This window comes from Erpetoichthys calabaricus, chromosome 11, assembly GCF_900747795.2.
Source record: "Erpetoichthys calabaricus chromosome 11, fErpCal1.3, whole genome shotgun sequence".
In the NCBI taxonomy this organism is placed as follows: Eukaryota; Metazoa; Chordata; class Cladistia; order Polypteriformes; family Polypteridae; genus Erpetoichthys; species Erpetoichthys calabaricus.
Window position 1 is genome coordinate 83606992 of NC_041404.2, and position 27469 is coordinate 83634460.

Sequence of the window (27469 nt, forward strand, 5' to 3'; positions counted from 1 at the left end):
GGAGCATTTTGCTGTGAAACACAACTTTGAATTCTGATGTGTTGCTGTGTTAGAAATTCTTCCGGTGTTCTGAAACTTCTCCTGCCTTTAAAGACCCACTGCTAAATTGTGAAGCGAAGTGTGAGAGTTCAAGAACTCAACGGAGTCCAGTTTTTTTGAGCACTACAAAAACCACAATAGTCACGCCATATATTGTAATTGCAAGATGCAGGTTGTCTGAAAATTTCCGCAAGACTGAGACATTTTCATTAGGGCCGCAAACTCTGGAAAGCTGTATCTGGCAATATAATGGCAGATCTTGTAAGGTCTTTTGCCAGGCTAAGGAACTCATTGTTACAACCTTATGGTGTTTTGTTTTGTTTTGGTTTTTTTTAAAGTCTTGCGATTAAACAATTCTGGTCCCCTAATCAGCCCCTGTCCCTAACTGGCTACCTCTGTCACTCCTTCAACACTTAATAGCTAATGTGTGGTGAGTGTACTGGTGCAAAATGGCTTCTGTTGCATCATCCATTTCATTACTACATATTGATGGTGACTGAAGTAGCTCTCAGCTATGTAAAGTACTTTGAGTAGTGAGAAAAGCAATATGTAAAAGTAAAGAATCATTATTATTGTTATTGTTATTATTATCATTGTTATCTAATTATTTTGTACTTGTAATTAGTATATAGCCAGCTGGGACTTTTAGTGAAATTCATGATATGAGAATCCATTGAATTTAATAAAAAAAATTTGCATTGCATTGTCGTAAAAAATTAAAGTAACTTAAGCTCAATCCTTACATGATTGGACAACAGAAATACATCTGGTTTGTTGTTAACTGTTCTTGCACTGATATGGATAGTTTCATATTATTGTATTTTGCAATATGAGTTCCCCATGAAGTCAATATACATGGTTTAAGGATGTGGGAGAGAGACTGGAGTACCAAGAGGTAGACCCCTACAAACTTTCAGACTCCAGAAAGTGACTGTCTCAACAAATATGGCAGTGAATTTGGTTCTGTGCTGTCACCTGATCTTAATTAAGCTGAGAACGTTTAAGAACGAAGTGTACAAGGTGTATGACACTATGATGTCTCATGGACCAGGATAAATAACGGATGCTCAAGCACATTGTTGAATCAATGTCTTTAATGATATTCATCCCATTCTAGAGGAAAAAAGAGGATTTTACTGGGTACTGTTTAGGTGTACCTAATGATGGCAAGTAGAATGAAAATTAATAAATTAACACCAATCAGTAAAATGAAACAAAGGTGTACTGTATGTGTATTACAAAAGAATGCATTCTATATAGTCCTTTTTTCTTTTAAATGCATGACAGTGCTTCACAGTTAAAGTGATAAAAAGTCTTCCCAGCCCATTATGCATATTGAAAAAGGAAACATTTCTGGCTGATGACAGTGGGGACTTGTTATAAATTATGAGGGAAATGCCACACCTAAGCTGCAAATGCAGCTTGTCTGTCATTGTGTCATCAATGTGGACTTGCGTTACTCACTAAAACAAAACCTGCACTTAATGAATAAAACCATACAGTATATCTGGACATTTTTCTAATTTTTAGAGACCTACTTTCAGCAGCAAAATTAGCCTCTGGGCTTCTAAAATGTCACTTGCCCTCTTGTAATCTGCTTGAGTTAGCCCATAGCCATACTAGGTTTTCCTTCAGGCATGCTGATCTCTTGCTCTCCTAGGATCTCATTTTAATGGAGCAGCAAGTACACCTAAGCTTGCAAATTAGGTTAATTACTTGCGTCTGTTCGGTATGCTTTAATTTATTCATTTAAGAAACTGAAATGGTCATGTTTAAACCTAAGGAGCTTCTATAACCAACTGCAGCCTTTAACAACATTATATTGTATAGGCTGAGCATATACTAGCAGATCATAGATTGTTGTACAAAAATGTTACAACTTTATTATTTAGAAATAGGAGGGATGTGTATCAGAAAAATAAAAGATACTAAAATAACCTTTTGACCTGATTACAGATGGCAGTGTTGGATTGAACTGACTTGATCTTGCTTGTGTGTTAAAAATGGCAGCAGAATATAAAGAATGCATGCTCACTTAGCAACACACTACATAAAAATGGTTGTCATTACAAAGAAATAATTCTGTCTTTGGACTACACGAGAAACAGAGTAATTAATCTTCAATTCATGGCACTTTTTTATGAACACATAGGAAAAGTTAACTCGATTTTAGCTCAACAAATACAGGATAGTGGAGATTAAAATGTAAAAGGGATAAAATTATGGAGTATAAACACATATTTAAGGAATATTACAATAATATTACAATAAAAATAACTATCTATACATTTTAGAATGTAATAAAGTAGAAGTTCATGTTAACATAATTCTTAATAAATTAGAATTGCAACAATTTAGTACACTGCTTTTAGAGGAACTTGGTTAGTTACTGAGGCTTGTTGGAAGTCAGGATGCTGTTATTTCTTTTGCAAATGGGAAAGCTCCAGGTCCTGACAGTTATTTAGCAGAATTTCACAAAAGGATGTTTGCTAAACTTGCTCTTTTAATACTAGCTATGTCTGAAGAAGTACATAGAAGATGAAAATATTCTACTCTGTACCAAGTGTCAAATGTCACTGTGTTTCCAAAGTAAAACAAAGACCCTTTGGAGTGAGCATCTTTTTAACCAATCACATTACTGAATAATAACGTCAAAGTATTATTGATCAAAGTTCTAGTGTAAGAAATTGAGAAAGTGTTCCCTATAACTAATATCACAAGACTAACAGGCAGGTAGCTGTCATCAAAAGATTAGCACGTTTTGGGTGTACTGTACACTCACTCAGCAACCACTAGATGTAGAAAAGGTCTGTGATAGAGTTTTTTGAATTATAAGTAAAGGAATGGTACAAAAAAGTCTCTTAATACAGACGATAGGGTTCTGTTTCTCAGAACCATTAAATGTCCATCAAATGTATCACTGCCAATTTTGGTAAATGTATTAAGTGACTTTTAAAAGATCTCTGGATTTAAAATTAATCCAGAGAAGAGCATGCTTTTTCCAGTAAACATGTTAACATGCAATAATATATTAGAAGGCTATCCGGTGACTGTTTTAGAACAATTCCAGTATCAGGAAGTTACAGTTACAAGAAGCTAGAAACACAGTGTTGTTAGTTTGAATGGAAAGCACTGAGCAAGAAAGCAATAGATGGCAGGAATTAATGTAGTTAAAATGAATATCCCAACCAAATTTTTATTCCAGTTTCAGAGTATTCCTAGCATTATTAATAAATATTTTTTAAAAACACTATAAGCACATGTGTTTATATGCTACCTGACTTTCAACTATACTAATGGGTTGTAAATATTCGTAATTTGAGACTATGGAAAAAGGGAAGTGTTGAATATGTACTAGCTTGATTAAAACTGGAAGAAAATCTTATAAGAACTCCTACCTGTATGCTCTTCTCTGTGCTCTGCTCATTAGCAATTATCTCAAATGAATTAGAACGCAGATTGTGTTTCACTCACTCTAAATATGGAACCAATGTAAAAATACTTTCAGGAAAAAACACAGAGGTCTACTGTTCCATTACAGGTTAACTTTCCATTTGACCCTCACTCAATTACACAGTAGCTACAGTAAATCTTGGAAGACAGTACTGTAGATATCACAGCCTTCAGAGATCTGTATATTGATAATGTGTTTGCACCTTTTAATCAACCCTACTAATAACCTACAAAGCTTTAAATAACCTCGCACCAAACTACATCAGTGACCTCCTCCATCACTATGTGCCTGCCCGCCCACTAAGGTCCTCTGATTCTGGTAATCTTGTTGTGCCCCTCACTAATCTACACTCTATGGGTGACAGGGCCTTCAGCTGCATAGCGCCCAGACTCTGGAATGACCTACCAAAATTAATCAGGTCAGCTGACTCCATGAATTCTTTTAAAAAACAACTCAAAACTCATCTGTTCAGGAAGGCTTTTAGCTCTACTTGACTTTATTACCTTTCTCTCAGTTTACTTCTCTGTCAAGATGCCAATGTAACCTGTATGTGTGTGCTAGACCATCAATTATGTTGTCTGTTTTTTTTCAGAATTTACTGTCTTAATCTTCTTTATTTATTTATCTGGTTTGTACAATGCTATATACTGTATATTCTGCCGTTCTTTATTATATTCTATAAGTGCCTTGAGCATGGGAAAGGTGCTATATAAATAAAATGTATTATTATTATTATTATTATTAACCCTGTTGGAAATATGGAATTTCTTCAATGCACTATTTTTTCTCTTTACAATTTAGGAACTTTGTGAAAAGGAATTTGCCTAACTTTTCTAATCAACGTTCACACCCAGAAATATTTTTACAAGTAATGAGATGAATAGTGACAGCATTTCCAGACTTTATCAATTAATGTGCTCATTGCTAGACCACCTTACAACGTTGGGAAAGAAACCTAGCAATATCAATACCTCAGGTAAAAAATGAATTCAATAATTCATTCAAAACATTCATTCTTCATTAATTTGTGCAAAACATGGTGCAGTTCAGGTGAAATGTCATATACAGGGTACAATTCTTCAAATTAAAATTATTCAAAATATAGCAGTTATTGCACCCCAATTGTAAATTATGCCAGGTAGCGCCAGCTTCACTAAGGTACAGTATATGATTTTGGACTGTCCAAAAAATCCTTTTGGGAGAAGATTTCTTTTATCTATCAGTGTATGATTTAAGATCATTACAAATACTCTAGCAGCATTGTTTGGAGGTATTTCAGATAACATTAGACTTGTGATAAACTGCCCATTATCTCCTACACTACATTGTTAGCGTGTTGACTAATTCTGCGCAATTAGAAAATCCTAATGCTCCCTTCATAACTCAATAAGAAAATTACATATTACATATTATCAAAAACTAAAAAAAATATATAATTTCTTTTTGTGGAACTATGCAGCGCTTCTTTAGAATTTAGCAATAATTCCTTTAATGTTATTCTAAAGTAAGTCTGCCGAGTTCCAGCCTGCATATCTGATAAGTGTCTGTTGTTTTAATCAATTTGAGGTTGCATAACACAGGGGGCTTCTTTTTATTAATAATTAGCTCTCTGTTTTGGGTGAAGGTGGGGGGGGGGTTAATATATTAGTACATCTTAATTGTTTTGGGGATATATAGAATTGAATGTATTTCTGATTGAACAGACTCTTTTAATCTCTTAATTGGTGTTTCTGTGAAACTTGTTTGATTGTTATAGCACAGCTTTGGAACAATAACATATTAATTATCCGTCCATCCATTATCCAAACCGCTATATCCTAACTACAGGGTCACTGGGGTCTGCTGGAGCCAATCCCAGCCAACAAGGCAGGAAACAAACCCCGGGCAGGGCGCCAGCCCACTGCTGTATATTAATTATTATTATTATTATTAATACATAATTATATTATTCATATAGATTTAATAAAAATACAACTAAGAAAAGTTTGTCATTTGGATAAAACATGATTCTTTGAGGAAGCTTATTTTTTTCAGATTCAACCCAGCCTCCATTTTGGAGTCACTCCCAAGCCTGAATAAATGGGGAGGGTTGATGTCAGGAAAGACATTTGACCATAAAAATCACAGCAAAATCTCTATTGGAGAAGTCTATTCAAAAATAAATAAATAAATACTGACCCTGCAAGGAAATGGGAAAAAGCTATGGAGGAAGAAGAACAAGGATCTTTTCAGGCTCAGGTTATGAAGTGCTGGAATCATTAAGGCAGAAAATGTGCTTATCAGATACTGATGTGACTCTTCATTCAGTGTTATTTATTTAGAACTGGCTGTAATTAGCAGAAGCATGAAATATGTAGTGATATTTGCAGGTTATGCAAAGGGATCAAATGTATCAATGGGTTTCAGTAGGTGTATTGTATGTGAATAGCATCAAATTAATCCAACAAAATTATTTAGTTGCTTTAATTTCAGTCCGGTTAGCAGTGAAGAAATTGAATACACTGTACAGTGATCTGGGTTAGCATGTCTGATGTGTTCATTTGTAAACAATAACTGAAGCATTCAAAAATAAATGGCATTTTTTAAACTAGAGACTTGTGTAAATTACAGCTTCTGATTGTAGTCCAATGATATGATAAATGACAAAAGAACTGATAATTCCTTTAAGCAGTAAACGTTTACCTTATTTTAACCCAGCTTTAAACACAAAATCTCAACTTCATAGAACGTTAAACTAAGTAAATATTTATAATATCTCTTCTGAATCAGAATTCGAAAATGCTTAAATATATTATTATTACATTTTTGATATTAATGGAAATTAGTGATAAAGGAAATACATTGTTATAAATAGTAAAATTTATAATTGCAAAAACACTTCTCTGTTTTCACTTGCTGTGATAAAATATGAAGAACTGATATTATTACAGTTAATGTTCTTGAAAATCAAGTTTTAGCCATTTTCTTTTCAGGTGGAGGAGTGCCAGCCTGCAGTTATTGGCTAAAATACTCTGAAATGTTCTGTAAAAAGTTATTAAAATGTAAAATTGTATTTTTAGAACAAAAGTAAAATTTCCAAAACTTTTCTACTGGATGAAGTTAAAAATGTTATAATCTAACCTTCAACTGAGAGTGCGTATCACCTCTCTGTACCATTAAGATGTTGCCTTCTGAACATTCGTTTTCTTCTTGGGGTAGGGTACAGTGCAAGACGTCACTCTTCATATTTTCCATATTTATTCTGCAAAACAAGAATATGCTTAGAGAATGAAGAAAATATAGCCCTCAGACAGTGAACAGCATGTCCAGAAACTGTAGCTAAGAACTAACATATTTAAATTCTGCTTTTGTAAATTATAGCACAGCTTTCAATAGCATTGCTGATGGGGCTTTGAAATAAAATTAGTCCCTGTATTTAGAATTTGGCATTCCATTAGGTGGTCTGATTGTTTTGTTTTTTATTTATTGGTTTTTTGGCATTGTTGAATTGATGTCAGTAATGCTATTCCTCAGGCCCGCCATTTTTTTGTAAAGTGGTGTTTCTAAATTATAATTTAATTTTACTTTACCTGCTGTGATGATGGGTTTCCAAAATGTTTTTCATATCTACAGTAGAATTACTCATAGCAGTGATCTGGCAAATATGCTGCTTCACTAGTCTGAAAAGTATTAACTTCAAAGCAGCAGTTGGCATCCAACACTGACAATTTTACCCAAATAGGATTAAAGCTGACAGAAGCGTAAGTGTTGTGACTGTCTCTGAAAAAAGCCATAGTGAATGCTGAAGTGAATTTTTTTAAATTTAAGAAATAAGAAATACAGTATCCTCCATTGTCCAGTTATTCCCTTTTAAAAATTTTGAAACATATCACAGTATGTCTGCTTCATGACTCCAGCTGAGCTCCACGTAATGTGAATACATTGTTTTGAATGTCAAGCGTATAAATTCCCTGCATGACTCACTGTTTCAGTGCCAATTCCATGTAACAGATTAAATGCGTTCTAACATAGCCCTTCACTCTGATAATGTTAATCATCAATCCATTCTCTGTTCTGTTTATATACATTGAAGGAATATTATGAAACAGTAACAATTTGAAAACTCATTTTACAATAGTTATTTAAGTTCTCATCCAGTGAAGTATTGTGAAAGGAAAAATACATCTCATTTTAGTTTACATTTATTTAATCTGACTACATTATTTGTCCTTAGAGGATAGGCTCCAGTCTCCAGCTAAAAGATTATTAAATTAACAATTCTATTCTTTTCTCTTTTCATGATTAGTGCTTTAAATATTCAGTAGTACTTAGCAAAACCTAGCCTGCTTTTAACTTGAAAGATGAGGAAAACACTTAGCATAAGTAAATCTTTCAGGCCGCGTAAGTACCAGCAATAATGGTAAATGTTTTTGGGATACATTCCCACACTAGGCCAGAAAATGGATAGATTGATTTCAACAGGACTTTAAAATGGATTTTACATACATAACACGTTTGAAAACAAGTTCTCAATAACTGGGGCAAAGCTTATACCATGTTTAAAGATACATGAGGAAAACTGGAGTACCATGAGGAAACAAAAGGAGAACAAAAAAGGAGAACATGGACATTTTAATTGAACAATGCCCACACATGGGATTCCAACCCACAACGATGGATCTGTAAGCAACAGTACTTACTACAGCACTGCCTACAAAGGTCTTATACTATTAATTCATATTAAACATACTAAACTATATTTCAGACATCTTAAATTGCATTACCAGTATCCATCTATCTTCCTAATCCACTTATCAAGGATGGAGTGAGCAAATCACATGGTGCCATTCTGGAGTGAACACACATACATACACACGGGCACGTTTAACAATGCCAGTTCACAAAACCAACATGGACATGGAGGGAACATGTAAACTCCATGCAGAGAACACTGAGGACGTGAACTTTGCTGTGAGCCAGCAGCACTATCACTGTGCCACCCTGCTGACATGCATTACCATAATATTGAAATGGATTTCAGAAATTTAAAAGTAAATATATCTCAAATGTGAGTCATATGAGTTCTTAAATACATTTTAGACATCTGTTAATAGCTTACTGTTCATTTTAAATTATCTATAATGCAATATAGTTAGAGCTACTCATATATTCCAAAAATAAGGTTTAACATTTGAGTAACTCATTAAAACATTTAACACTGCTTTAAATTATTTTAGCAGTAACTTCAGGTTGGAACACTCTACTTGAATTTGTTTTTGACATTAGAAAGTCTTTCAGTTGTTTTTGCTATTGGATGAAAACTGGGGCTGGAAACTTTGTTCAGACTGATTTATATGCTAACCTGCATACTGGACATAAGAACCACTTTCAGAAATTAGTTATAGGTTAAACACATAGTGAAATTTATAAACACAATAAAATAAATCAGTGCTATTCTCATCTACAAAGAAGGATTTCTAGTCATAAAAGCTATTTTTGTAAAGATATGTATTAAATAAAGTAGCTTAGTCAGTCAGTCATTATCCAACCCACTATATCCTAACACACGAAACAATTAAGAAATATGAGCACCTTAGTTATGAAAATAAGTTTGACATGACATGGATTTGAAAAAAATAGATACATATTTACAAAACAGTAATATAGTATGACCTCTAACAATATAATAGTGGGAGGTCTTTGGAATCTAAGTTGGAGTCACATAATGGTACCATTTTGTTTCATTATTTCTTTTATTTTGTGAATTACTCATAAAATGTGTGGGCAATATACAAAGCCTGTTTTGGATAAAGACTATTTACCTTATAAAATAATGCAATATTCATCAAATTTTTTGTTAATTTGTTTCAGATGTTAGAATTGCTTAAAGTTACCTTCTGTGATGGGAACATGTTTCATGTTGGTCAGATATGCAAGAATTTCAGCCTGCTCGGTGCAAGTGACACAAAATGTGAATGTTTAATATACATGCTAATTCAAATCATTTAGAAACATACCTTTTATTATTGCTCTGTTCAAACTCTGCATAAATCATCTGAAAAGGCTTAACATCAGGTGTTTCACCAATTATGAACACATGAACATCACCATCGCTTCCCAAAAGCCAACTAACTCGCTTTGTTGGAGCTGTAAGGAGGAAAAAGAAAGTTTAATTTTCTGGAGCATTCAGTTAAAATTTTTCAATTCAAGAAGAAAATAAAACAAAATGGTTCTAAGAATATATATACTGCATGTAAAACATAACCTTTCTATCAAAAGTTGTTGACAAAAATTATAGCATCACAGCTTTAGTAGGCCATGTAATTGACTTCTCAGTCAAGGACCACATTCTATTTTCAAACAGTGTTATTTAACGTAGTTAGGCAGATACCATAGCATAGTTAATTATGTGCAACAAAGGCTTGTTTCTTGTACAAACAAAACTATAGTAGTCCAAGGCTAGTGGTACAGCTACAGAAGTAGTTCTCAGAGTTCAAACAACCCTAGAATTGCTTTGATAAAATAATAAATGGCAACACACCCTAATGCTCAAGCCATCAGATTGGTCTTGGCCTATGGGTAAACACAAAGAACTGCTTTGAAAGGGAACGTCAAAGGATGTCAGTGACTGGAAAGCAGAAGGGAAAGCTGTGCCATTATCAGAAAAGAACATACAAGGTATGAGGAGCAGTTGAGTGTATGCAGTAGTGCATTCATGAAGAAAACAGGAGTTAAATTAGAAGACGGGGTTAAAATAAGATTAAAAGTAAAAAAGAACAATCCTAAAACAAGGAATTTTGGAACCAGTGACTCAAATTAGTTAAACTTAAGTGCTGGCATTAATGAGGCACTAATTTAAAAATAACTAGAAATACTCAAGCAACTATTACTGGGGAGCTTATAGTTTGAGAAATCATAAATTACTGATTACCATTACAGAACAACACATGATTACAACATACAAAGCAGAAGAGAACTAAGAAATGATTATTATTGTCCTTGTTCCAGTAGCAGCCTCTATGCACACTTTATGATTTGTGCTTTAATGTTATTATTTATTCTAAAGGTATCATGTAATAATTTTGTGAATATTCTGCATTATTGGAAGTCTCTCTCTCTCTCTTTCCAAGTGCCATGTCCAGTTCAGAGATTGGCAATAGTGATCTTCCACCTGTTTCTTTTCCTTGCCATACTAAAAATCCATTTCAGCTCATGCTGTTCCTACCCATCTCACAGCATATCCACTGATGGTGTTTCTCTGCTGTCCTATTTCTCTTTATCCATTGATTTTACCCAGCAATACAACACTTTCAGTGCCTTCAGCTTTGATGATATGGCCCAAATATTTTAATTGTCTTTTCTTTATCTCTTAGTAAATGTATTTTCACATGTGCACTTTTTAATATTTAATGTGTTACTTTATCTCTTCACAATTTGGGAGTGCAGCTATTTAAAAAAGCTTTTCAAGAAAAATACACAATATCTTTACTTTCGGTGTAATTTCAGCAAAGAAAGATTGATGAGTGTTACTAAAATCAGATTTTATAAGCTGCAAATACTTTTTTGTTGCAAACTAAGCCACATTCATTTTAAAATGATTGAAAACAGGTAGATGCAGCAGCAGTAACTGTGACATTCATTTTAAAAGTATTGAAAACAGGTAGATGCAGCAGCAGTAACTGTGACAAGCGTCAGTGCATCTTTAAAAGAGGTGTCATGCAGCCTTGATGACAAGCCTCCCATCCTTGCAGAGATATGACCTTCACTATCAGCCACCTGGCAGACTTATTCTTAAAGTGTGACACATTTACAGAATCACCAGGAGGAGCCGAGCAGTCCTTAAAACCCCTAGAGGTTTATTTTCTCCAGCATCCAGGTGGCAGCTATCTTTTGCTTTCCTCTCCTCCATGGCCATTGACCAAACCATTCATTTATTATGCTGGACATTCTGATTCTAATTTTTACAGTTTTAAATAGCCATCTATTAATAATGTTTCTTCAGTTTTTCATGTTTTTAGCTTTTATTTTTATTAAGGATTTTTCAGCTACTTTCAAGAGTGAAAATGTTCCCTATAAATAAATGCTGCTATTTTTGTGTGAACCAAAGCCCAGTGACAATTAGCAAAATAATTTTAGATCAATATTCCAATTCTATTAATAATGTTTCTTCTATTTTTGGCTTTTTTGAACTCTCTTTAGCTTTTATTACTGTTGGGCACTTTTTCAGCTACTTTCATGTATAAAAATGTTCTATATAAATAAATGTTGTTTTTGTATGAACCAAAGCCCAGTGGCAATCAGTAGCATAATTTTATATTTATATTCAAATCAGAACAATGACTGCTCCACCCTGGTAGCTTCCAACAATGACAGCTCCCATGGGACAACAAGACCTCTTTTAGACTAGTTGTTTAGCTCATCTGTATACCTGCTCCAAGAATATGAGGTGTTAAGTTTAATCCCATATGTGACAAGAGGTAAGCAATGACTCAGTTTCAGATTTTAATAGTGTTATTTAGATTGCTAGATTATTTTAATAGATTTATTTAGATTGCTTCATCTGTAAAAACAGTAACAGCTCTTTACTGGATACAATGATTATACTAATGCAAAACATCTCATTAAGTGTTCAGTAATTTCATTCAATGATCCCTGCCTTTGTCCCCACATCCATGGTCAGTTTCTCTATAACGTCTCTAATTCTTACAATGCAAATATAAAATGTTAGGTAAGCATCCTTGTTTTCCAAAGCATTTTAAGATTTAAACTGAATGTACTAAGTTGAAATGTTTCATTATTGTGTAACACATGAATGAGCACTGAAATGAAATCAATGACAACAAAAATTTTAAATCCTTTTTCATTCAGGCATATTCTATAACCACAGTGTCCCACCCAACAACACCATTTGTAAGGAACACCTCTAAAACAATAAATACAGGGCATTCGTTTCTGCTGTCCTCCTGTTCCTAGCTCCTATTTGCATTTACTAATCTCTCTTTTTCTCCCTCAATCTTTGCTAATCTGCTTGCCACCAAAATATTTCATAACTTAAATTAGCTAACTGCCTTCTTTGTTGGTGGATCAAACATCGCTAATATGCAATAAAAAAAGAAATTTGGTAAGTCGTTATAATTGATATATAGTTTATTAAGCTAAATGACAAACATATCCACTTGTTTAGGAAAGAATTTCCCACTATATTCATTGAATGAATCAAGAAAGCATGTAGTTCACATTCTGTGTACCTTTAAGAAAAGTGATGGTGTACAAAATAAAATTATATTCGGGAAGAGAACCCTCTTATAAATACAGTATCTCAAGTGTTGGACTCTCAGACTTTTTGATCATAGAGACTTGTCCTATGGCCACATCATTGCTTTGCAGAATGAATTTTTTTAACTGTGGGGGGAACATGTTAACATTGTTTTTTTTGGGTAAACCAGAGATTTAGTAAAATGTTTTAGTTGCCCCTGATGCTTTGATGTATGTGTTCCCTGATGTGCTACGGTATACACAGCACAATTATTCATTTTCTGAGGGATTCAATTTCCTTGTCTTCATCGCATCTGATTTTCATCAGTAGGAATTCTTACTCTAAACAAAGCTCTGCATTATAGTTGGACATGGACTAAACTAATACTCCACCCAAAAAATTAATTATTCCATGTACATTGTACTGGTGGCCAAGAAAAACATTAAATCTCTTGTTTTAATTCAGAACAAAGAAGTTTGTGACATAATAGAAGCCAATTGCAACCCTTTCTGAAAAAAGGCAAATGATGTGAGAAACGCCCATGGAAAAAAACAAAAAATACAACTTCCTTTATTCTATAGCCTTCACTGTGAACCACGGCATACCTTTATGAGAATGATGTTTTTATGATAGTGTTAGATTGAAAATTATTTAAAGTAGTGGCAGAGATAAATTATAGTCTTTCTTTTAAGGGTTAACAAATGATAGTCATGTGCAAAGCAATCAAACCAAACAAAATAGTTCTACTTTTTTAGTTGCAGAAATATTTTTAAATGGTTTACTCTTAACTTTGTATTTTCATCTCTTTATTCCATGGTTTTCAAGTTTTTATGACACACTCACAACTATTAACAAAAGTAGCAAGTATTTGCAAACCTACACTCTGAAATTCTAGGTCTCCTCATTTTATTAATACGTAAGTATTAATTGCTTAATTGTGACTGTTTATTATTGTAATTTACAAATAGAATGGTTGGGATGTGTAGACTTTTCTACAGCTAGGATAAATTTGTGGCTCCAAGTTGGAAAAAAAAATACCCACCCTCAGAAACCTCTAATCTGTTTGTAATAAACACCCGAATGAACGGAATAATTTCTTGACAGTTCAATATAAAAACTAGGCACTAACAACATGTACAAAATTGTTGTTTTGCTTGTAGAAGTCGGGCAGCATGGTAGCACAGTGGTAGCGCTGCTGCCTCGCAGTAAGGAGACCTGGGATCGCTTCCCACGTTGTCCCTGTGTGGAGTTTGCATGTTCTCCCCGTGAGTTTCCTCCAGGTGCTCTGGTTTCATCCCACAGTCCAAAGACATGCAGGTTAGGTGCATTGGCGATCCTAAATTGTCCCTAGTGGGTGTGTGTGTGTTCTGCGGTGGGCTGGTGTCCTGCCCGGGATTTGTTCCAGCCTTTTCGCCCTGTGTTGGCTGGGATTGGCTCCAGCAGACTCTTGTGACCCTGTGTTAGGATATACTGGGTTGGACAATGGCTGACTTATAAAAGGTAAAAATGTACAGCACTGCTTTTTGACATATCCCTCCTCCACCTCTGTTCTTAATCACTGTTTAAAATGCAGAACATTTAAGAAAACCATATTTTTTGTTATACTTTAATCTATCCATCCATCCATCCGTTTTCCAACCCGCTGAATCCGAACACAGGTTCACGGGGTTCTGCTGGAGCCAATCCCAGCCAACCCACCGCAGTTGTTATACTTTAAATACTTTATAAATTACCTGCATTTACACTTATGCTGGGAAGTAATCATGCTTTCAATGGGTACAGATTGTGTAACTCAAAACACTTGATGTTAATGCTCAGGAGCACTGCTTTCACTCATTACGTCACTGATAATAAACCAACTACACCTTTGAATGGATTCATTAGATATGTATTGAATCATTCCTTTAGGAGTTTTGAACACTCATTACATTAATTCAATGGAGTGACCAACTGATTTGTTTATTCATTAATTAATTTTAAAGCACAGAATAATGGAGCACTCCTTTGTGATCAGGTTACAAAGGTTGTTCATGAGATACCACTTAAGTTTGCTTAGCAGTGTAAACAAAATTAGAGACCACAAGGCTACCTTCTGCACCTACAAATGGGATTAAATGCTGAGTCAAGCTGTACTGAGATGGTACTTTTTGTAGCTTTTTAAAATAAACAGTACACACTATTAAATGTCTGTATTAACTGCAATGTCAGTACGTATGAGTGGATTCAAGTCTTTCTCTCATGATTAATATACAAAAACTAATTCATAAAATAATGAAAAATGCTGCAAACCAAAGCTGTAGTAATTCATAAAATAAAAATATTTATTAAAATATTTATTATTTTATAAAAATATGAATGCACCAAGTTTCTTGTATTCCTAGAAGAACAGTAAATCAGTATATTCAGTGCATATATTGCAAAGACACAGCAGGTATTAACAGAATACCTAATTTAATATAAATCCTTTAACTATTAAAATCATTCTTATATTCATTGCCAACAGGAATGGGACTATATACTTTGACAATATGCCTCAACCACTAACTTAATGGGAATTTAATATTGACTGTCTCCAACAAGGGCAGACAGAGTAGTCTTCAAATGAACAGCAGCCTGGTTTTTGCTAAGGAAGTGAATGTTGCAGCAATAAGAGTGGATCAAATTTCAAAGCTGCAAACAAGGCAAGAGTTATCTGACCATTTTCGAAAACATTTGAAGCATCCAAGAACTTCAGCTACTGAACATTTCAACACTTATATTCATACCAAGATCATTCCTTGCTAGGAAGCGAGGTCAGACAGTTTTCAGAATACTGGCCTTGGAAATTATGTGCATACTTTACCACTTGAGATAAAAATATGTTAGAATTGTCTGGATTGTCTGTTTTAAAGTGACAATGTAGCTTATTGACAGAATTAGTGTGTTGATGCAGTTAAACTATGTTGTAAAAATGTAATTTGTGTATTAGTTTTAAATATATTATGAGTAAATTGACCACAAAGCTTTCATCAATATTATCCTTTTAAGAGTAATAAAGGTAATCAAAAACTAGTAGGCATTAAAAGATGTTTACATTTTAATTATGATTTTGTGTAATATATCAGTGAATGATATATGTCACCTTAATCAATTGCATTCTTGCAAACAATTATTTAGAAGTGACTTACAAGGGATTTGTGACTTAAATAGGTGCTTCTTTGATGTAAACTTTTATACCTGTAAGCATTTTAACTTATTTGTATTTTTGTCCTCTTTTTCTTACACTAATTCACTAATTATGATAATGGATGGATGGATGATTATTATTTGTTCATACAAAGTAATTTTGGATATCTGTTGTAAATGTGTTGTAGTATTGTATATATTTGTTAATATAAGTGAGATTTTGGATGAAATACCTAAAGGGAGGCAGCACTGTGCTATACTGTATGTTAGGGGAGCAGATATCCCTAAGTGGGGGTACCTGGGTTTTTTAATCACTGCACAGAGGGAGAGGAGAGGTACATCTGAATAGAGAAAATGGAGTTAGCTTTGAAAATGAGAGGAATAGTCTAGAAATTAGATGAAAACTACAGGAAGATGGACCCTTTTCTTTTATTGGTGTGCCATGAGACAAAAGACAGAAATCCCATTGTCCATAAAGTATAATTAAAGACCATATATTTTTGTATACAACTTTTCAGTTAGGATGTTACTGTGGCTATTTTACTACTTATTGCATTTTCATTAGAACTTGGGCAATTTTAGTGAATTTCATTGTAATGATATACAAGATGTGATCATGGCATTGAAGGAAGTGCTTGGACAAGGTGCACAGTGCCCACCCTCAATAAGTTGTGCTTTAAGTTTACAGACACACAAATGGAAAGCAGTGAATTTTGTGTGTCATCGAATGTATAATACACAATTTGAGGTAAAGGATTCCATTAATATATTATACAACTAGTTTTTCAGGAAAATGTGTTTAGGGTTGTGAGAAACTACCTGAAGCATAAAATATGACTGGAGTTGACCTTTCAAAACCACTGCGAAGGGAATGACATGGAACTCTCTGCATATGAAAATTCCACTTAATTCAACAGCAAGACAACAATAGCTTCAAACTAGGGGTTATATGGTAAATTAATTGAGTGCAGTGGCTTGAGTATTTTAAACTTGGAATTTTTACATAACCTTAATGATCCAATAGGTATTTTACAAAATTAATAAAAGGCCAGGGTCTTAAAGAATTGCATAGAGCTAGCAGCGGGTAACTCTTCAGGTTTTAAGGATCAAAAAGAGAGACAGAGAGACAAAATGGGATGATCAGCATCCAATAATTTCCATGACCGGCCATTTTACCTTCTAAAAGTACACAGGGTTCTCATCCTGCACATCTTGTAGAACTGTGTGATGGCCAAAGTGATTGTCTACACCGTGGGGTGGTGGGGTGGTAACATTACTTCAAGAGAGGCCCACTAAATGAACAAGCTAATTAAAAGAGCATGCTCAGTTATGAGATGTACTTTGGACAGCCAGGAGAGAATTAAAACAAAGCTGGGTGCCAATATGAACAATGCTGTACATTCTCTGGTTGACACAATTACACTGAGCCAATGAATTATTTAGCAGAAGTCTGTCAAGAAAAGTTACAGGGGCTCCTTCATACCAAAAGCAATACACCTGCATAATGCCTCACTGTGACTGCCGAGTAAGTTTTTTTTTGTTTTAGTCATTCAGGTGTGTGTTCAGACCATAGTGTGTACATATACACATTTTCTGTAAAAAGCCAAATTTCTCCCTGGGGGTAAATACATCTCTATCAATACTCCAGATTCTAGATGATAAGATCTTACCTTTGGCTTTGTATCTAATACACTTGTTTTCCATCTATGACCAGAATATATTTCACTGACTTGAGAAAAGACCATTCGTTTCTCAGGGATTAGTAAGTGGTAGAAAATAGGGTGAGGTGTCAATTTTACAGCTGTAGGTATTTTCAGGAAGGAGAACCAGTCTAACTCTATAGCTCATGCCAATCGAGTGATACCTCCCTGAAGTTTAACAGCTGACTTATAGGGTCTTGATGAGTTATTGACTGCTTGAAAGGAAAAAGAATTGTGATTAATGTGAAATGACAATGACAATGACACTGATTAATGTCTAGTGAATGTCATATGTGGAGACCGGGCAGATTATAAATTTATGATGAACATCAGAGACACCTCTGTATTTGACACTCATCAAAGAAGATACATCTTCACCAGAACAGCAAGTTCACAAGCAATCGTCAAGTGTTACACGGAGGGGCTACCAAAATGGCTCTTATACATTGTGGTTCTACTGAAATACATGGTGGTGACTGTGACTTTGTACCTTACTAAGACTTGGGGTCCAATAACTAAAGGGCACTAGTAGGATGTTGAATTTTAGTGACACTCCTGAGTCTTAAGAGTATATGCCAGAGTTTTTTAATCACACGTGCAAGACAGAAAAGCTACAAGATAAGAAAGGGGAACCTAGCAGTTCAAGTAACGAAAAGAAAGAAGAAGGCATTATTTTTAAAACAGTTAACATGAGTAGATTACTTTGTGATTCCACAGAGAGAATTGGCAACAGGAAGACAGATCATTCTTGATGCCCATTTTTATTAAGACAACAAAGTTCTGGTATGCAAGTGTCTACAGCACAGCATGATTCAACCATATCTCTGTTCCAGTAGATGATGCAGGGAAGATTTTAAAACTAAAACTGCTGTGTTAGAGGTAGCTCTTTTTGATTTTGTGGCAGGATAGCCTTCAGCTTTTTGTAACCCTCACACAGATAAGAAGTTAATAAGGAATAGATTGATAAAACAGAAAAGCTCCAGTTATCAATCACTTGTTTTTCTTTGTAAGGTAACTTAACACCAATAAGTAATGAGTAATCCTTGACCAAAATGTTTGGGCATAGAAAGCTAATTATTAAATTGCACATTACAATAGCAATATGCCATAGTTTAAATGTAAGTTTTTGAAGAAATTTGCCAGTACTTTATTCCACTTTCTTAGTATGTAGTCACTTTAATCTTTTATTTAAAGTTGCTAATTATTTTATTAGCTGTATTTGAACTGAAAGCAGATGCTGTTGGTTATAGCAACATTTTTGGAAAACCTTACATTATTAACAGAAGAATTATAAAAATGTAAGTTTAATTTCTTAGGATATTAAATGTAAACAAGGACCTAAAAATGATGTTTTTAAGATGTAGTATTGTTTGTCTTACAAACATATAATTTATTTAATGCTATTTTTAAAGTTAGGAAAAATGTATTTTTATGAAAAAATAAGAAAGGGTTAAACATTTTGAGTGTAACTCATGACTAAGGATGTCTGTGTACTTAAAATAAAAACAGAACCATCTTGCTCTCAGTACAAGTAATACTAATAGGACAGCAGTTTTGTTAGATTCAAGCAACTTTGAAGATTTTACGCATGTACAAGTATCTTGAATTATATAATTTAAAAAAATCAATAAGTATATGGCATTGTTGTAGAGAATATGGCAAAGTACAATATAATTTTAAAAAATCATGCAGTGTTATAATGTGTAATTGTTTTTTTTGGATGAGTTCTTGTTCAAGCTAATCATTATCATGGCTAGTTATGTAAAATTTAGACTTGTACAAGATAAATTCAGCAAAACAGAAGTATTTTGAGATGAGATTGGATTAGTTCAGATATTTTAACCTTTGCTGATTCCACTATCACTCAGTTTTGCATCATTCTTAACATAGCAAGGTCATTTTGAGGAGTTTTATTATAAAATTATTAAAGTTTTTAAATTATTGTGAATACTTTTTTTATTGTGCACACTGTATGTTAGTCAATTCTAGTAACTCAAGCAGAGTCAAAACAAAAAAGCCTTTTCAGCAGAAGCCGTAGTACAATTATTTCTTTCAGATCAGTGTGGTGAAAATACATAATACAAGTACATTATTGTACATTATTGGTTATACAATATTTTAGCACTTATTACAAATAAACTTGAATGATTAATAGCTTTAGATTTGTACAATCAAAAAATTCAGCTGTTTTCAGAAAAAGTGCCTGCACGACTTCTGGGATGGGACTAAAGTTTAAATCTTTCATTCAGATAAAGTGAAATCATCCATTTGTTTAGCAATATAATTCCCTCCTTTTTTAATTTCAGCTGTAAAATACAAGTAGCTTGTGATAAATATTCTATATGTATGCTGGTTGTTTAAACTCATTTTATTTTCTTGCCATACCTTCTATTTTATAAAATGTACTATTTGTTGAGTTAGGTTTTTAAAATTAAGTAAATATTCAACAGAATAAACAATTGGATTAAAGAAATGGCAATGTTGCATTACCCTTTAAAACAAAGTAGTTGTACCTCTCAATTTCTTAACTCATTATTTAAACTGCAAATACAATAAATACTTATTGCCAATTTGTTCTTATAAAATAAAGACTTTAATGAGAAGTTCTGTATATACAGAAGTACCTTCCAAATCTGCACTGATGACAGATGTCAGTAACATAGACATATGAAGTGAAAGTTAAACAACAAGTAAAAAGAAGGAGTAAAACAATGAAAAGAGCAAGTCAGTGTGTGTGAAAGGGAGATATTTAGGTGACACCCAAAAAAATTACACATACAGGTGAGTAATTATTTGGTCACAGGTCATAGTTAGAAATGCCCTTGCTAAACAGGTTACACCACAATACTCTCAGAGTGCATAATTTAACATTTGTATAAAATCACCATAGTCACCCAATCCGTTTACAAACTTCCTAGATGTAAAACCACTAATCTTGTGGTAAAACAAAAGACTATTTATACATTTTATTTTTGTATAACTGTATACAGAAGGTTTTAGAAAATAGAAAGGTCGAGGTGTCCATTGGCACTTCACTTACAACACTGAGGTCATAATGTATGGGTGGTGTTAACTTAAGCAGCATGGCTGCGTTTTATACGTAACTCACATTCACACTGTATGTAACATACAATTATTTTAGCCTATTGTCCAAATGCTAGATTAGCAACCTGATGTATCGCAGTGTCTAGGCATCAACCTATTGCTGCTACAGTTGGAAAAATTAAGCTAACCTGCATACTGTATGTGTTAATGCAGTTGAAGCAAACTTTATTTCATCTTTCTTTATAAATTACCATTCTTGTAATATTTGCAATACCGTAAAAGTGTAATGCAATGTGTGCTTTTAAGTTGTTTGCTACTAACAAGAGAATGAGTATGTCAGTTCTTGTCAGTCATATAGGAATAGCCCAGCTGATAAGAACTGAGCTTACTAGTGGGATTCAAGAATCCCACTAATTGAAAGCAATGCTCTTGTGTGGCAAGTCTTTACAGAAATAGAAATAACATCGCTGATTCTGAAGATTAACTATGTAATCTGAAATAATATACATTGATGCAGTGAACACATTAAACCAAGTAAAAACTGGCTGTTTTTGTTTTTTATTTGCTTCCTTTTGCCATCTTTCACTTACTGTGAAAAGATAAGCATTACACGGATATTAAACATTAATTACGGGGGATGTTCAAAAAGTTTCTGCACTTTTTTTAACTCTATTTATCAAGAATTTCAAAAACAAATTACATTACTTTTCTGCATAGTCACCTTTGTTTGCAATGCAATTTTCCCAGCGTCGTACCAACTTTCTAATGCCCAATTACTACTCCTCTCGCCTTCACAGTTTTCAATGAAAATATAAAAGTGCATAAACTTTTTGAACGTACCTTGTACTATAATTCAGAAAAAGTAAATTCTTATACACCTGCACATTCATTGAATAACACATGAACATGCTCAATACCTATTATGGTAATCAAAATGTATCACTAATAATACACCATACTAGTAAGGCTCCACTCACATGGAGCTGAAGAACAGGAATATAATTTCTGTAATGAGGTGATATATATCTAGAGAGTTAATATAGAATAAATTGTTTCAGCTGTACTATTTCAATGTTTACTTTCACCACAATGATATTATTAATAATCTTGATATCTTTGCTATAAAATAAATAAGTTTCATACACGTATTCTACAACTTTTATAAACAGTACAAGGCCATTGGCACTCACATCAGCAGATTCAGTGACAGTGTCTACCCACAAGCCATAAAGTTGCTGAACAGTCAATCACAAGAATATTGAGCTCCTGAGCATTAACATCAAATGTTTTGAGTTGCATAATCTGTACCCATTGAAAGTGTGATTACTTCCCAGCATAAGTGTTTATATATTTACTGTATATATGTATGTAAGTACATATGTTACATGATATTTATACTGTTTATTTATTTAGTTTTGTAGTGTATTGTTGTCAACTGTTTAGAGGATAGACATGCAAATAAAAAATTCATTTACACAACACAATAGACTCGACTTCACTTAACAAATATCATAACTAGAACTAGGAAGAATGAGATTATACAGCCACTTAACTTTAAAGGCGATTTTAAAAGGCATGAATAGCTTTGTCCACTTTTACCTTTCAGATCTCCTTAATTTTAGAATTCCGAAGTCAACAATCTACTGACTAGAAGAACCTTTAGCTAAAGCCCTTACAAACTCTGGAGTGATCTATTTTCTATATTAAGATATCTCTTGTTAGCAGTCACATTGAAATCAAGGTTGAGGAGCCATCATTTTTAGCTTAGCATACTTTGGCTAGAACTATTATGGTGGCTCTTCTGTCACTTTATTTTGCTTTGTTATAATATGGCAGTTGTTGTGATCATCTTTCTGTTTTGTGTGATGACAGTAGGTTTTGCTACCACTTTAATCAAAGTATCCCTCCTGATTTTGGAATGGTACAACAGAGTGAATGGAAGATTTTTACATACCGAACGACAGACCTAGTATCAAACCTTCATTCTTTTTTCTCCAAAATTATAGAAAGAACCCATTCACAGATATTACTGATCGGAGCTTTAAGACCAAAGTAGATTAAAGATATAAAGGTATTTTCTCTTTTCTGGCTGTGATTAGAGATCTTGAGAAAGTAATAGAAAGTAAAAACAGTTTAGATTCCTTCGCAGACAGTTGACAGTCTGCTGAGTGGTAATTTAATTTCCAAGAAACGCTATTTTTACTGTGAACGATGATTGCGGTAAAATGCAATGGATGGATATTAACCCCTTGAAATTAGAAATGAAATCAGATATGCATGAACAGGAGGCCATGCTTTCATCTAAAATATGCATTGTCTATGTCAGTTAAGCAAAGATTTAAATACATACAGTCAAACAGAAAGTGACTTTTAATAGTTACAATGTTATTATGACAAAGGGGCCCTAAGATTACAACTAGGTCCATTACAAGGCACAGGGCTAGCTGATTTATGGTTTTAATTATGTTTACCATTGGTTTGAAGCTGTGTATTTTCCCTAAAGATATTCTGGAGGCTCTAGCCACAATGTAACTGTTGTGGTTTTGACCTGCATAAATTTACAGTAAGGCATGTTAAACATACATGGTCACATTTTTGAGATAGCTAAAAAAGTCTAACTTTCTTAACAACCTTTTTACAGTACTTGATTTAAGTAAATCTCATAAAGGCTGATCAGCAAAATTAATATTAATAGTAAAAATAGTGACAGTCGCATATTTAAAATGTACTTTAAAGTCACTACTTAAGTTGGAAATTCCTTTTAATCTGGTGCATTTATTTATTTTTTTTTCATTTTTATTGTGCCAGCAATGAAAACACATTTGTAATGTCACAACCAAACTAGGAGATTAGGATTTAATTGAATTTGTCCAAACTTAATTGGCCTACAGTTGTTGCAAATGTATAGGCTAAAAACCTCCTTCTGTTTTTGACCTGCTACAATGAAATGTTATTTCTGAACATATTTTGCAATTTATTCAAACTAATCTAATATGTCAAATTACAAATACACTTCCAACGTAACAAACATGGTTGAAGTACAAAAAAACACAGTTGGGGAGCACACTCTACAGTTAGCTTCACTTCATAGTAAATATGATTAAACACAAATCAAATAAACTTAACAAGTGAATTTTTTTTCAGAAATATGCAATGCATATTTGCCTGGTATAGTACATAAGTTGCCACTTTACAGTTCCAGCATCCTGGGTTTGAATCCTGCACCCAGTCTTTGTCCATGTTGCATTTGCAAAATATCTACATGAGTCCTCTGGTTTTTCTGTCACACTGCTGGTTAGGTTAAACGGCCTTTGTAAATGTGAATGTGAGTATAAGTTTGAGAGGGCCCTGTGATAGCCTTCAAGGCCTTTCTCCTGTCTTGCTCACAATGCTGCTGAGATAGGCTCTGGGCCCCAGTGACTCTAAATTAGATTAAGTGATTCTAAGAATATTACATTAAACGAAAAATGCAAAAAAAAAAAAAAAAAAACAGGCTGCATATGGCATAACTAAGGAAATATATTGTGTTAGTCTACATGTAATACTATTGATTAACCAACTCGAGGTACAACAGTAGATGAGTAACAACTGCATGTCATTAAATTCAAGAAAAAAGCAGAGGTTCTGTTTGTAGACGGAAATTTGGAAAACTAACAAAATACTGTCAAGTTTGAATTTAAAAGATCTTAAATATTGTTTAGCTCATTTCATTCTAAATTCACAGTAGACATTAATCTTGGCAGTAATCTAATCTTTGGTTAACTCATTACTTGCTCTATTCACAATGTAAATGTAAGGAAAAGTATGCAGGACACAGAAATGTTATTTCAGGTATGTTCAAGATAGAATTGAAAAATGCAAGGCTTTGCCCTTAGACTCTTAAAACTGTTCACTTTCTGTCCTATAGTTTATGCTAAATACGACTCAAAGGAACATAAATAAAACTGGAAAGTATTATCATAATACTCTATTTTTAAGTTCCTAGTTTCCTGGAGATTCTTAAGCTACCTTTAAAGTTCTTCTTATCTGCATAAGTCATAAATGGTTTTCCTTCTATTTTCCTTAAAAAGTGTAACATCTGTTCCCAGAACATACAACACAAGTTATAAATACAGCCCTTCTTCCATTTTGGAGGATTAAATAAATTAAATAAATATTAAATAATATCAAATAAACTATTGCGGGATGCAAAACTTTTACTGATGGGGTCGTTAAAGTCTGGAATGATCTGCTTGGTAATGTAAGAGTTGACCCTTCAGTCTCGGCATTCAAGTTGAGATTGAATGTCCAATAATTAAATGCAACGTAAAATCACTAAAGCTGGTTCTACAACTTTATAGTACGCAGCATATACATTTGTGGCAGTTTTCATGAAAAATTGTTACCGTTCTCTCCTTTTCAAACATGTTCTCAAAAATGTAGTATCTTGATTTGAGATATTTATGAATATTGTACCTACTTTTAATAAACTCCCAATATCTTTTAAAGTTCCGATTTTATTATACTTTTTAAATATAAAACACAGTAGCACCTACAACTTTACTTTGCTGTTTGTTTTAGCCTTTATCTGATAGTTTACTGGAAAATTTGTCTTTAATGTGTGAAAAATGGAAAATGCATTATATACATATATATATATAATATATTGTATATATGGCTAAATGATTTAAATAATTTAATATTTGGGAGCACTCACAAAAACCCATATAATGCATGCTTCTGAATTAAAATTTTTAATGCATTTTTAAGAGAACATTATTCTAAAAAAAATATTCTAAATTATATTTTACTAAACAACAGCAACTAGCATAAGCAACCATATTTTTAATCACTAAAGAAAAATACTGTATATTGAATCAAAGTCTGTGCCTAAAATGTGGCAGTGCATGTTAGTGCTATGATGAGTTCTGAGAGCAGGCAGAATTATAGCTGTCTCAAGAGGATTAAGTATTCTTTTCAGATTTGCCATTATTGTTTTCAACTATCATTACACAGCTTGCCAGTTTATAGAGCAGATTGTCAGAAATTACAGTTTTTTCAGGAACAAAAGGTGTCAAAGCCTAAAGGTTTCACAGAAAACTGAGTCAATCTGATAAAATAAAGTGCAGAAATGCAGATGAAAGAGAGAATCATACTTAAACCACATTGAGGGTGGAATTAAAATCTGCTAAAATTGATTTCATACATTTACAACAAATTTGATTACCTTTATTTGACTTGGGTCTGGTAAATACTGGTCCCTCCTTTTCAAGCTTCTCTTCTCTTTCTTTCCATCTTCGCACTTGTTCCTGCCTCATTTTAAGGAACAAAATTTTCTTTTGCTCTTCGTTTAAAGCTTCCAGAACATCAGGATCTATGTACATGTCATTTAAAATTTGTTGCAACATTTTTGAAAAGATAGTGATGAATAATTCTTGGACCAGTTGAAGGTTGGCAGTAAGGTTGGTTTCAGTCTTTCAACAGGGTTATAAAACGTCTTTGCTTCCTTAATATATTGGACATGGTATTAAAAAGAGCTCTAGGAAAATTCAAAGAATAGTTATACATTACATTATTGCATGTAACATTTCTTTTAGATGTGTTATAATAAATGTGCTATGCAATAATATTGTTCAAGTCAAATATTTGTGTGAAATTTGCAAGAAAAAACTATTTTGACTGAAATAATTATGAGGTATAAACTAGATGTGTCTACATACTAAAGCTGCAGGGAACATAACGCACAGTGTTTTGACTGCATATTTCACAACAAATACATTGCAACACATTCTGTTTAGGACCTGGATGATAAAGACATTAGTTAAAAGATAAGTGGCAAAAGCCCAAAAAAGTCAATTTCAATCATTCAGGATTGCAAAATGCTGGCAGTGCAAAAAAATGAGGGAAACAAAGGAAAAACAAAGTAAAAAATGTAACATTCTGGATAAAATGGCATAAGTTAAATCAAGTTTTTAATATTCTACTTGTTTTTTAAACAGTATAACTCTACTAACTTCCTTGATAACATTTCTAAAATATAAACCTGGATGTTAACAGTTTTTCTTTTTCTCATTATACAATAGGAATGACTACAAAGCCAGTACAGCACATAATGTTGTTTTTTGTTTCTTCCCATACTCTGTTTACCAATCCCACTCCAACTTATTATATATTTATGCTTTTTGTATATCCAACTTTACCAGCTAAGTATAAAAGATCACACATTAAAACATAATTTGTTTGAAAGATATAAAACTGATCATGACAGAGTTTTTCTATCTGAAAGAGAAAGGCTAAGCCTAATGCTTAGCGACAATAAGTTTCTGTGCAATTCTCACAAATCAGTATGCTTGACATGCTAAGAAAAGGCCTCCCAGGTCTGTGATCACTTTCAGGCATGCAAACTAACTGAAAAGCCCTCGTGAAAGCAGTTAACGTGCAAGTGCTAGATGCTACTTACAGAAATCACGGCAATCAGGACAACAAATTGAACACATCAGCATACATTGGGCACCCACTGAGCGAGTGCAGGAACAGCTGTATATTCATGCTTTTGTAGTTGATCAGCCTGATGACGTCAGAGCATTCCATGTGCTCTCTGTAAGAGCCTTCTCATTCAATTGTGAAGCAGAACAATAAATTACTGAGGAAGCTGGCTGAGCTCAAATAACTAAGGGATTAGCCAAGGACAGTCGCTGTGTAAAGGTGGCAGTGCTTTCTTTATTTTAAATCATTTTTCTTAGAAAATGTGAACGTTTGAGTAAAAGTCAAGAATACAGTTTTTTTGGACTGGTCAAGCAAGCTTCTCCAGTCCAGTCTTCTTTCATTCCTCTTGTCTAAATTCTGCCTGTG

At 33.5% G+C, this 27469-nt stretch overlaps 1 protein-coding gene across 1 annotated transcript in view; it reads right to left on the minus strand.

Annotated features, from left to right (window-relative positions):
• The window catches only part of LOC114660647 (SH2 domain-containing protein 4A-like), a 46144-nt gene extending 18919 nt beyond the window's left edge, over nt 1–27225 (minus strand). Inside the window, exons 1-4 of the mRNA XM_028813478.2 lie at nt 27078–27225; nt 25845–26156; nt 9490–9619; nt 6614–6734 (exon numbers count right to left, since the gene is read on the minus strand). Coding sequence (XP_028669311.1) covers nt 6614–6734; nt 9490–9619; nt 25845–26025 — 432 coding nt within the window. The 5' untranslated portion in view covers nt 26026–26156; nt 27078–27225. The remainder of the gene's footprint in view (nt 1–6613; nt 6735–9489; nt 9620–25844; nt 26157–27077) is intronic.
• Between the last annotated feature and the right edge of the window lie 244 nt (nt 27226–27469).